The sequence below is a fragment of the Malurus melanocephalus genome, unplaced genomic scaffold (genome assembly GCF_030028575.1).
Source record: "Malurus melanocephalus ecotype Western Australia unplaced genomic scaffold, MMel_1.1 scaffold_808, whole genome shotgun sequence".
NCBI classification, from domain to species: domain Eukaryota; kingdom Metazoa; phylum Chordata; class Aves; order Passeriformes; family Maluridae; genus Malurus; species Malurus melanocephalus.
Window position 1 is genome coordinate 104,486 of NW_026624040.1, and position 12,689 is coordinate 117,174.

Consider the following 12,689-nt stretch of genomic DNA (forward strand, 5'->3'; position numbering starts at 1 on the left):
CATGTGAATTTAAAAAAGCACCAAACGAAGGGAGGGGATGCAGCCATGAGCCCAGGGATAAGGGGTGAGAAGAAGCAGCCCAAGCCATGGAATTTCTATTTTTGGTAGGTTTGCTTGTTCACCTGCCCAYGAKCTYRTGMCAGGRGTGMTGAGCACAYCTGTACAGAARATTTTGGAGCAGTTTYTGACTCTGAAATGCCACAATGAACATTTTGTTATCCAAAAGGCACGGGACGGTTTGGGGTTTGCTGGCTGCTCTCTGATGRATTCCCCCACCCCTCTCACCCACAGCCACACCGGGAATTGCCACGTGTGTCCCAAATGCGAGGAGCAGCTCCACGGTGACCTGGCCACCATCCCGGACCCCGCTCGCCGCTCCTGCGCCTCCTGCCAGCGCTGGCTGAGCTCCCAACCCCAAAAACCACGAACCTACTCAGTCCCCAGCATGGGTGACATTGGGGACAGCCAAAGCCCAGTGGGCACCAGGTACAGCCCTGGCAGGGCTCTGTGGGAAGGGGGAGAAGKGAGTGTTGCAGTTGGAATTATTTTGGTTTCTGTTTTAGCAGGAGCAAGTATTTGATATTTAGGAAACGGTGGTTCTTTTGGGCAGTAGGTGTTTTTGGGAAGCTGCACGCTCAGGTTTGTTTTCTCTCTCTCTGTGTTCAGCTCTCCTGACAAAGCTGAGGGCACGGGAGAAGCTGGTCCCCAGTGCAGCGAGGCAGAGCAGCTCAAGGACCACCAAAGGTCAGTGTTCCACCCGAAAATACACAGAAACCGCAGTGGGCTTGAACAAAAAATCCTCTCAGAATAAAGTAGAACTGTGTTTGTCACAGAATCCTGGAATGGYTTTGGTTAGAAGGGACCTTGAAGCTCATCTTATCCCACACCTTCCACTGTCCCAGGCTGTTCCAAACCCCWGAAATGGCCTGGAATGCACAYCCTCAGTGCTTCTTCTCCACAGCGASCACATCTGCCCCATCTGTGAGAATTGGCTCCGTGCTCACACTGGCCAGGGTGACAGCAGTGCTGTGACACCGGGGGACTGGCGGGACAGGGGGTGAGTGTGGCCAGGGCAGCTCCTGTCAGCAGCAGTGCCCTCCAAACCGACAGTTCACTGCTCAGCTTCAAATAAAAACAACTGGAATTGTGTAAATGTTGGCTGCGCTCGCTCCCAGCCCCGTGTCGGGGKGGAAGTGTGGTGCCTGCTCAAGCAGAGATGTGAAACTCAGTGGGGTTTATTCAGATGATGCTTGTGGGGTTTCTGGATTCCTGTGGGGTTTTCTGGATGTCTCCGTGCTCCTCAGCTGTGCTCACCCGGCTCAGCCCTGTGTTCTTTGCTCTGGTTCTGGTTCAGCAGCCCCAGTGAGACCCTGCAGTGCAGTGGGATTTTCCTCTCACCCTCTGCCCGGTGYTTTTCTCACCTGTAGGTGTGGTTCGTTTGTTTGTGGCAAGGGAAGGTTTTGGGGCAGAGCTGAGCTGGATAAAGCTGTTTGTTCAGGTTATTTATTTCTCTTTCTCACCTGCCTACGTGAGTCTGGGGCTCGCTCAGGCTCACAAAGCTTCCTGAACGGTCAGCATTGATAGAGGCAAATTCATGTAAAAAAACAGATAAACTTGGTTTGAYATGTGCATCTGCTTGTGTCGGGTTTGGGAAGTGTGAGCTCCTGGTTGCTGCATTTGTTTTGGGGTTTTTCATTCCTTCTGTCRGCCCCCAGTGCTGGAGGGGCTGTTGCAGTTCTGCATTCCTGAATCTCTGCTTATTTGAGTTTCAATAGGGAAATTGGGAAGGAAATCAGCTTTTGTGGGCGCTGCTTAGGTGCTTTGGTGAGGGGCAGGTTCTGTCCCGACCCTTTTAGGGCTCACCCTCCCCTCTCACCCCACAGCCCGCAGGGCCCTCTCTGCGCTCCCTGCACGGACCGGCAGCTCCTGTCCCTCGTGCACGGGGACAGTGCCAGCTGCCCCGTGTGTCCCCTGGCCGGGGAGGGGACCCTGGCCCACCTGGTGCCCCCGCTCAGCCCCGGCTGCCACTCCTGCCCCGTGTGCTCCGTGCCCACCCACGCTCACCTGTGCCAGCCCCAGCGCCCGGCACCCGACGGTAGGAGCTGTCCCCAAAAACACCCGGGGGTGCTGGGGAGGGGGACAGGGCCCCACAAACCCTCCCCAGACCGAGGGAYCCCCCCGATCACCGCTTGTTTCTTGTTGCAGGATGAATTCCGACACTGATCCCAGCAGGGATTCGGTTCTTAGTGCAATAAACCCACTCAAACTCAAGGGTCTGACTCCACCACCTGACCTGGCAAAGAAGCAGAAGAGTCAAACATCAAAACCAGCTCCGTGTAGGTTTAATACCTACCTTTTTGTTTATTTTTGTATGAACAAACCACTTCTGTAGCTCCTCAAGTGAGCCTTTAAAAATCCAGTAAACGTTTCTTTCCACTAGGAAAATAATTTCCTCTTTGCACAATCTTGTCAGATTTATTTGTATTTTATAAATYACATTTTTTTAACTGAACTTCTTTTCGTAGTGTGCAACATTTACAGTATTTATAGTAAAACTGTTTTGTAAATAAAAGGAATGTGAAATARTGAATACTGGTATCCTGGCTCTGGGGTTTATTTCATATTTACTTATCAAGCCTTCCTGTAGAACGCCTTAAATGATTTTGCAGCSTCATTCTTCACCCAATGTAATCAAGTTCACTGATTACTTCTGCTCAGCTAATTGCTGCTGCTGCTGCTCTGATGCCTGACCCTTCCTGGGAATTGTGATGATGGGTGTGAGGCAGCACCGATGGATTGGAGCCTCTGTCCACCCTGGGCAGCACCCGGGCAGTGCCAGGGCAGGTGTGAGCTTCCCCCAGCTGGAACCTTCCGTGGGTTGACCCTGAATATTCCTGTGCTGGTTTTATATTCTCTATCTTAAAAAAAAAAAAAAAAAACAAACAAAAAAAAAAAAAAAAAAAAAAAAAAAAACAAAAAAAACCAGTCTGCAGCTCGAGCATTGAACTACGTGCTCTGTGCTCAGCTGTTCTTCCCTTTTCTGTTTGCTGTGCTGGCAAAATATTGATAATTGTTTCAGAGGCTGAAACATTTGCCTTTCTGCTCTATCAGTGTTTGCAGGAGATTGGGTCGGGGTTTTGGTTGTTCTGTGGAAGAGGAGCGGTGTCACAGGGAAACCAAAGTGCCAAACACTCACCTGACTCTGCTGTTGTGTTTCTGTRCTGGGGCACAGCGAATTCCTGTGGGATTGCGGGGCAGGGGAGAGGGGAGGGAGAGCCAATGGCCACCTGAGCTGCCCCATTTCCTGGCTGCCACCCCTCGCTGTCCCCTCCTGGTCGTGGCAGGAGCTCAAATGCACTTTCCGCGAAATCTGGGGTGACCTCGCTGTTCTTGCGTTGAATGGCAAAGGTCGGGTTGAAAAACGGGCARGGCAGACGGGCACTCCCACGTGTTCACAGCACGATTACGGTAAATCTAAACATTGATTGAGTAGGCTGGCTCACACACGGCGGAGGTGAACGCCTTCCCCAGAACTGGGCGCGGCAGGGGAGGGGAGAAGGAAACCTGAGCCCGGTGTCAACAGCCGCTGGTTCGCCCTTCCTCTTTCAAGCGATATCARTCCCTACCTGGCGAAATAAAGAGCGGCAGCGCGGTGGGAACGGCCAGAGCCGGTGTGGGAACCTCACCGGGAGCCGGCGGAGGAGCGGCTGCGCCCGGTGACCATCCCGGGGACCCTGCCCGCAGCCCCGGGRGCTCGGCAGAGCAAATACCCCTGCGCTTCCCTCCGTAGCCGGAGAAAAAAAAAAAAAAGCCTCTTCGTGCAAAAGCCGTGAGAGAAATCCGTGGCTGAGCAGCCCTCCGCCTGTCCCGAAAGGAGCCGCGCTGTCCACCCGGAGCGACACCGGGAGGAACACCGGGAGTGACACTGGGAGCGACACCAGAGCGACACCGGGAGTGACACCGGGAGTGACACCGGGAGCGACACCGGGAGCGACACCGGGAGCGACACCGGGAGTGACACCGGGAGCGACACCGGGAGCGACACCGGGAGTGACACCGGGAGCGACACCGGGAGCGACACCGGGAGTGACACCGGGAGTGACACCGGGAGCGACACCGGGAGTGACAACGAGGGCGACACCGGCAGCGACACGGGCCATGGCGCTGCGCTGGCTCTGCGTGCTGCTGCTGGCGCTGCCCGGAGCCGCGGGTGAGCGGGGACACGGGGGGACAGGGGCTGCGTGGGGATGGGGCTCCGCTGGGGAAACTGAGATGGAGCAGCGGGGGAACGGGGATGGGGCAGCGGGGAAACGGGGATGGGGCAGCGGGGGAACGGGGATGTGGGAGCGGAGAAACGAGGATGGGGCAGCGGGGAAACGGGGATGGGGCAGAGGAGAAACTGGGATGGAGCAGCGGGAAACGGGGAAACGGGGATGCGGCCCGCTCTCATCACCCCTGTGCCCGCAGGTGACTGCCTGCAGCCGCCCAGGTTCCAGTTCGCGGAGCCGGTCTCGGAGCTCCAGCCGTCCTACCCCGTGGGGACCGTGCTGCGCTACAGGTGCCGCCCGGGGTACGTGAGGAACGGYGGCGAGACCCCCGACATCACCTGTCTGGAAAACTCCAGCTGGTCCAAGAAATCCGCTTTCTGCATCGGTGGGTTCTGGGATTCGGGAGGGCACATCCCGGCAGCGCCCCAAGCCCCGGGACCGCTCAGAATTCTGTCCCATGTCGCTGYTTTAGAGCAGTTGAAAACACGTGCCCGCATTTGTTTAGAAATGTTAATCACCGAGATATCTCTGCTCTTCCTCATTCCGCCCCTGCTGACAGCGGGAGCGCTGTGATTTTCTGTACAGGAGCAAAGGGCGGCGTGCGGGAAGCTGCGGGTGTCGCTTGTCCTTAGGGTGACACATCTGTGCTGTCCCTCCCTGTCCCCATCCCCTGCTTCCCCGTGGGCCAAGAGCTTTGTCTTGAGCCTGCTGGCCCTTTATCCATTTCTTTGCTTGGTAAGAACATAACCCGGGCTATTTTTAACCTGTCCTTAGCTCTGGCTGTGCTGTTACTTGCTTTTGATTTCAGTTCCTCGTAAGTTAACGTGGTTTTGGATCTCTTCTGCAAGGGCTGGCCCTTGCTCTGAGGGCTCATAACCGGGTCACTGAGTCCATAATGCCACCAGACAGCTGCTGTCACCTGCACGTCGCTCTGATCCTATAAAACAAAGCTCATTCTGAGCTCCTGTCCTTTCAGGAAAGTCGTGTGGGCAGCCGGACATTGAGAATGGCAACTTTCACACTGACACCGACCTGCTCTTTGGGGCCACTGTGACCTTCACCTGTCACCCTGGGTGAGTGCCACCCGGGCTCCTGCTGAGCTGAGGCTGGGTGACAGCACCCAGGGGACACTCAAAGATGCTGGGACTGGCCCTTGGCACGCAGGGGTTCAGGACAGGGACCTGGGTGTCGGGGTGTCCCCCTGCTTTGCCGTCAAACCAAATCATTTTCTGGTCCCCCGTGGGCATTTTGCAGGTTGTTTTTAGCTGTTTTGTAAAGAATTGTGCTCATTTCCTGTGAGTTCTCATTGGTAATTGAGGTGTGTGTCAGGGTGAGTCAGGCTGCTCCTGTCATACCCAGGAACTTTGGGGAAAAAGGGTTGGGATGTCCTGGGAAGGCTGGGAGCAGGGTGAGAGGGAGGGAGAGGCCTTCAGGAACAACAGGGACACCTGAATCTGCTCAGAAAATWAAAWAAAAAAARTCTKCTGTTTGGCTTTACTGCTGCASAGATGGGACTGAACAGATCAGGGTGACAGGAAATCCTGCTCGTGGTGCTCCTGTAAGTTTGTACCCAACTGCAAGCATTCATCTTCCTTCAACTTCATCATTTATTAAATTTCCTTAAGCGTTGAGAAAATCCTACTTTATAGGAGAGCCAGCTGATTACACCCCAGGGTTCAGTTCCTCCAGGGAATACAATTAGAAACTCTTCAGCTTTCTCAACCTCCCCAGCTTTTTTTGTCACCTTTTTTCAAAGAGATTCCACCTTCCCATTCCTCAGGTACCAACTGGTCGGGTCACCATATGCAGAGTGTACATTGAAAAACAACCAAGTTGCCTGGAGTACCATTCCAATCTGCCAGAGTAAGCACATCTTAATTGGTTTATGGACATATCTTCCTCAAAGCTAAAACTACATTCCACGTTTGATGGAAATATTTATTTCTTTGCCATTATTTCCTTTCCTTGCAGTTATTCTCTGCCCACCMCCTCCTAAAATTGAGAATGGGCAGCTCCTGGGCGAGACTGATGTGTTCTCCTTTGGAATGTCTGTGAGTTACCGCTGTAACAAAGGTTTATCTCTCATTGGAGATGACACCATTTACTGCACCGTGGCTCATGGCTCCCAGGGAGTCTGGAGCAGCCCAGCTCCTGAGTGCAAAGGTAAATAAATGTTCATTGAGCTTTCCTGATGGGCTGTCAGATAGGARAAGGTGGATTTGAGCCTGGAAGGATTGCCAGGGCGTGGGCAGAGGGAGGGCTTGGTTTGAGGGATTCTTCAGCTCACAAAAAGCTCCTTCTCCATGCCCAGGGCATCCTGAAAATGAGAAATGATGTCTCTGCTCTCTCACTCCACTGGGGACCTGCCTGTCCCACATGACACTTCTGATCTAGTAGGTGACATCCTGTCCAGGAACCAGAAGATTTTGGGGCCCCTTCCAACCCAAATCATTCTGCGATTCTCTCAGCAGGCTTCTCACATCACACCTCTGGYGTCACTGCAGCAGAAATTTGTTATTTCTTGTGACAAATATTTGTTGTTGATCTATCCAAATAATGGATGGCTTTGGTACCGTCACACCATCCATTCTAGAAAGTGGCTTGTGTGACCTGGTTTTAATTGCTGTAAAGTCCTTGGTGAAAAGAAGTGTGTCCTTCTGATTTCTCAGAGTCTCTGAGCTTTATGTCTGACTGAATCCTTCCCCCTTTTGTTATCCTTTATCTCTAGCTGAATCCAACGAAGTTGTTGCTCCTTGTGGTTACTTTTTGTGTGTGTGTATGTGTGTCTTTGTGTCTGTTATTTTGTGTCTGCTGTCTGGCCAACAGCGACATTTATTGTCCCATTTTCACTTGCAGAGGTCAAATGTGAAAATCCMCAAGTGCCAAATGGGAGAAGGTTATCCGGCTTTGGCTCAAAGCACACGTACAGAGACCAAGTGACCTTTGAGTGCAATACTGGCTACTCCATGAAAGGCAGCAGAGTCATTACCTGCGGTGCAAACAGCACATGGACACCCCCTGTGCCAACCTGCACTCAAAGTGAGAGCAAACACATTGATTTCTGTGCTCCAAAGCTGCAGTTCACCATTGTCAGCGCAGATTTTGGGCATTTTCCATCACCAACCGTGTGTTTGTCCCCCTTTAGTCCTGTGTGGCCGTCCCCCACAATTCCCTTTTGCCACCCCGATGACGGCTGTGAAGGACAAGTCTGAATTTGGGACGGAGGTGACATATCRCTGCAACCCGGGTTACACAGCAGCACCTGGGAAATCTTCTGTCATCACCTGCCAGAGCAATGAAACCTGGTCTGCTGCAGACCCCAATTTCTGTGTCCGTGAGTATTTCTGCTCTGTGAAAACTGTGGGAGGGACCGGGACACGCTTGGGATGTTCCTAATTTGGGTCACACCCCATCTCTGGGTTTGAATTATTCCCCGTGCTGCTTTTTTTGTCTATAGGACAGCAATGCTCTGCTCCCAAAGTAGAACACGGGGCTGTGGTTGGAGATGTCAAGGAATTCCCGTATGAAACAGTGGTGACCTTCACCTGCAACGCTCCGTGAGTGATCTGTGCTCAGCAGGGCCAGGCTCGGGGTGGGAYTGGGATTTCAGCACATCCCTCCTGGGTTTCCCAGTTCAAAGGTCCAGATAATTTCCATATTTTGTCTTCAGTGCTGGGTGATGCAGTGCACTGCTCCAGCCTGGCTCCTGTCACCGCCCTTATTGAGTGATTTGCTGTGGGCAGACCCCATTTCACAGTCCAGGTTAATCCCTTTCTGTGTGCAGCATTGGGGACTGTGGGGAAAAACCCTCCTGGCTTGTCTTCTGGAAAGTTCTAAACTCCTTCCCTTTCCTTAGGTATACATTGAAGCAGAATTCTGCCAAGTGTGTGGTCGCAGGAGATGGAGTGGATTGGGATCCAGCACCTCCCTACTGTAAGAGGAAAAAACCCTGCACAGAGTTATTAAATACCAGCTCTGGTGGGCTTGGGCTGCTCCTACTTGCACTTCTGAATCTTCCAAAACCTGCTGTAAAAATCAGGATTTCAACCCTAACTCACGCTGCAATATTCTTGTACAAGTCAGGAATCATTCTGACAAAAGGGAAGGAGCAAGGGAAGAGCAGAAATTATGGAGCAAAGAAAAACAGTCATGAGAGGAAAGTTCTGTGTCTCCCATAGCAGGGAGAGATGAAGATAATCAGATGTTAGAAGTGTTTGGTATAATGCTGAAATTGGCTGTTATGAAATCAGTGAAAYATTTCTTTGGCCTGGGCACATCAGKGAGTTATTCTGTGGGGTGAGATCCTGCAGTGAATCCACCTGGGTTCTGAAGATGGGTTGTGCAGGGCTCCTGTTCTGTGTGTGCTGTGATTGTTTGCCATGTGCTACAGCCTGAGGCTCTGCACGTTGTGTAGCTCATGAATTGCTGGGTGGCTGCAGAGTTTCATGTTTTGTCTYTTCCTTTCCAGGCAGCGCAGCGCACACGATMATKGTTGGTGAGTAAAATCTGTACRCAGGGCCAGGAGTGGGATTTGATCTCTGTGGATCCTTCCAACCCAATATATTCTGAGGATTGGGGTTCCTGGGGTCCTTTTCCACCTCCCTCTGCCTTTGCTGTGTGTTCTGCTTGAATGTAAAGCCACAGTTTGTGCTCATTTTGGAATTTCTGCTGTTTAAAATCAGTGTGTGACAGGGCAGGAGAAGGGGAGCAGGGAGGGGAAAGAGAGCTGATTGTGATTAAACACTGAAACTTCTTATTTGTCTCTTGCAGGAATCTTCCCCCTCCTCCTGGCAGTGCTGGTGATGAGCATCTAAATTTGGGAATGGGTGCAGTGAGAAGACATCTGTGCACTGATCCCAGTGCTCCCAGTGCTCCCAGTGCTCCCAGTGCTCCCAGTGCTCTGCTCTTCCCTCCAGTTTCCTGTGGGTACTGACAGCACTGAAATCCTCGGAATCCTCAGGGAAAGATCTCCAATCTCTCTGATTCCAGCCACGGAATCCTCAGGCCTGAAAAGATCTCCATGATCACTGAATCCAGCCATGGAATCCTCACAGAAAGATCTCCATGATCAGTGAATCCAGCCACAAAATCCTCAGGGAAATATCTCCAATGTCTGAATCCAGCCACAGAATCCTCAGAGCTGGAAAGATCTCCATGATCACTGAATCCAGCCACAGAATCATCAGGGAAAAATCTCCATGACCATTGAGCCCAACCTTTGACCAAACCCCACCTCTCCCAGCAGGATTTTGGGTTATTGCTCTGCTCCTGGCAGCACTGGGGGACAGCTCTGATCCCAAAAAGGTGCAGATGGAGCCAAATCCCTGAGGAACTCCTCCCTGGGGAGCAGGACACCAACCCCACAGCTTTTGGGTGCTTTTTTTCCATCCTGTGAGCTGGCCCAGTCGTAGGATGGCGTGTGAGGGTGGACAGAGGTGAGGGAGGAAAAATGGGGGTAAAATGCCCCACATTTTGGCTTTTTTTTGGCTGATGGAAAGGCCACACTGAGGCGTTGGTGTTCCACCCTGGCTGAAGGATCATGGAGAAGCTGAARAGGTGACATCCCATAAATTAGAGCTAAAATTAAAAGTTTCCTGTTTAGAAGGAAACAACTCYGTGGTGGAATCCTGGCTCGCTAAGCCTGAGACACTCAGAATTTTAGCTGCTGGTAAAGCAAAGGGTTGAGGTTTGGGGTTTTGTCAGCTGCAGAGGTAAATCACCCATSTGTGAGCTTCTCACGGTGCACTCTTGGGAACAGGAAACATCCAGAATGTGTCTACTACAGACCTTTTCTTTCCCCATTTCCCCTGGAGTCACCCTGCTAACAGGAACCTGGCCCTGGTTAGAGGGAAACCCACAAAACCCCACAAAAACCCATTTCCACCCACACATGGCTCTTGTTCCCAACAGACCCCAAAGTTCTCCCTTCCCAGCAGAGCACTGCTCAGCTGTCATAGTTTTTTCAGTCTTGCAGAACAAGCACTTGCCCATTGCTGGTTATTTTTATTTCTCTCTTACCATAAGCTRCGTGAATCACTGAATGGACAAAATRCAACTTAAAGCCTCTCAGCTTTGGGTTTTGTTTGGTTTTGTTATTTTAATCCCAGCACATTCATTCCTACTGCGAAGTCCGAAGTGATTTTCTTTTTTTTTTTTCTTTTTTTCTTTAATTATTTTTTTTTATTTATTCTGTTTTTTCTATTTATTTCAAATAATTTAACATGTGATTTTGGGATCAGTTTGGAATGATCTCCCCACAACCCACTGAAAGGAACTGTGGGTGCTGTGACAGTTTTACTATGGGGTCACTAAAATATCCCACTGGAGAGGGTTTATTTACTGGGTTTGTAATGGAATTGTACMTAATYGTACTTTATAATCTGAATGCAAACAACCCAAGTGCAATTCTGGTTAGATTTGTAAATACTGRAAGCTCTCTGTCAATAAAAGGSATAAAAGGACTTGAGCAGTTYGTGTCTTGCTGCTTRTTTTAGGATCAGAAAGTGTCATCTCTGCAAGATGGGGAGCTGGAGCTCCTCATCAAAAAGGAGGTTTTATTCTAAGGGTTTTTATTCTTGCAGCAGTGAGGGATGAGCCCTGGAGCAGCCAGGGTCAGGCAGGAGGGTTTGGGGACCAATCCAGGACTGATCCCATTTGTGTGGGAGGAGGGAATGCCCTGCTCTGCCCATCCCACACCTGGGCAGGGGAGCTGGTCTGGGTCCCTTTGGGGACTGGGCTGGGTCCCTTTAGGTGCCACCAGCACCTGGGGACGTGGGACAGAGCCTGGGCCACCCCCTGAGTGAGGACACTGCACCCTGGGCACAGCTCAGCCCCTGTCCCCAGCTTTGCTCACCACCTTTGCCCTTTGCCCCGCACCTGCAGCCACCCCGGGGTGCTGGCTGTGCCTCCTTGCACTGGGGATCCCTCAGGTTCCTGTCCCAACCCCTGGAAAATCCCCCAGCAGCGTGTCCTTCCTCCCGCGGGGGCGGTGGGGGGAACTGGGRTGTCCATAAATCTGCCCCGTGCCCCCGGAGCCGCTGTCAGTGCCGGGGGATGGTGCCCATCCTCACCCTGTGCCTGCTGGGCAGCGCCGCTCTGCTCCTCAGCACCCTGCCCGGGGCTCCAGGTAAGGCATTTCTGATCCTCTGGGACCTTCCTCCTGCAGCCTTCATCCTCCTCATCGCTGCCCTCTCCTCGCTGATCCCTGGGCTTTTCCCTGGGGAGGAAAATGGGAGCGCCGTGCTGATCCCTCGGCATCGCAGAGCCCCCATTATTGGCCTTATTGGCCAGTTTGAATTATGGCACCGACACGGTTAAGGGGATAAAATGGTTTAACCTTAGTATTTAATGGGATCTTAGGTGTATAACTCAACAGAAAATGCACATTGTGTATAGTATGCATACAAGTTTTATAGCTTTTACAAATTAGCATATCTATTTAGATTTTTCTAATAAGAAATTTAACAAAAGGAAGTAATGTTTCTTTATTTTACATATATTTATATATTTTTTATATTTTAAATATATTTATTTTAAATATATTTATTTTAAATTTATTTATTTTAAATATTTTTTTTCCTGGGATGAGGTTAGAGTTTAGTTTGCACAATATGTTTTGGAGAGAAGGCTTTAACTTTTAAGTTTTAGGATAGTACACTGACTTCTTCCTGAGGATGTTTGGTTTTTCTGCTTAGCAGAACCCCTAAACTAAGTTAGAATATGAGACTGCAAGAATTAYAAGCRYGTAGGCTGAGGKTASAAGGGACACATRRAGGGTACAGAAAAGGGAAGGCAAAAATCACCCRGCATCATTCTGAGCTGCTCTGCTAAGGAGGGGACCCGCAGTGACAGCACTGGGGTCACAAATGGCCAGGGAATGGCACCCCCGGGCCAGTCCTGGAGCAGCATCTCCCTGGGTCAGAGCCACAGGAGGGGCTTCAGACCCACAGGAGGGGCTTCAGAGCCGCACAAAGGACAGCAAAGGCTCTTTGGGTGATTGATGCGACATCCCGGACACCCCGTTTGTGCCGGCTGAGGGAGCAGCAGGGTCCCCCAGGAGCACAAGGAGGGTTCTGCAGCCCCAGGGACCCCCACCCCAACTTCCACAGGACCCCCCGCTCACGGAGCACCGGGCTGCACGGACCCCATCCCTCCCGGGGGCTCTGTGGGTCAACATTTCTGCTCTCTCCCTTTTCCAGCTGCCCTGTGCCCATTCCCGCGCGTCCAGCATGGCAGAGTGCCCCCCGCTCGAAATTTCTACCGGACAGGGAACATCGTGACAGTCACATGCGAGCCGGGGTACGCCCTGCGCGGCTCCCACCGCAGCACCTGCGGAACCGACTCCAGATGGAAACCACCCCTGCCAGAGTGCAGGAAAGGTGAGTGGCCCCGGGATGGCCGAGGGGAAAGCTCCCTCTGGTG

At 51.8% G+C, this 12,689-nt stretch overlaps 1 protein-coding gene and 2 long non-coding RNA genes across 3 annotated transcripts; all 3 read left to right on the plus strand.

The window, feature by feature from the left end:
- Window positions 1-6: 6 nt before the first annotated feature.
- On the plus strand, window positions 7-732 carry LOC130585005 (uncharacterized). Its single transcript, XR_008966549.1, has 2 exons — window positions 7-104; window positions 292-732. It is a non-coding gene; the product is annotated as an uncharacterized LOC130585005 (long non-coding RNA).
- Window positions 733-946: 214 nt separating this feature from the next.
- Window positions 947-2,567, plus strand: LOC130585003 (uncharacterized). Its single transcript, XR_008966547.1, has 3 exons — window positions 947-1,057; window positions 1,884-2,095; window positions 2,206-2,567. It is a non-coding gene; the product is annotated as an uncharacterized LOC130585003 (long non-coding RNA).
- Window positions 2,568-3,949: 1,382 nt separating this feature from the next.
- On the plus strand, window positions 3,950-8,795 carry LOC130584996 (zona pellucida sperm-binding protein 3 receptor-like). Its single transcript, XM_057385301.1, has 10 exons — window positions 3,950-4,210; window positions 4,468-4,653; window positions 5,245-5,341; window positions 6,049-6,131; window positions 6,240-6,431; window positions 7,125-7,307; window positions 7,414-7,602; window positions 7,726-7,825; window positions 8,125-8,201; window positions 8,737-8,795. The coding sequence occupies exons 1-10, from the start codon at window positions 4,159-4,161 to the stop codon at window positions 8,769-8,771; spliced, it is 1,194 nt and encodes a 397-aa protein (XP_057241284.1). The 5' UTR covers window positions 3,950-4,158; the 3' UTR covers window positions 8,772-8,795.
- The last annotated feature ends 3,894 nt before the right edge of the window (window positions 8,796-12,689 follow it).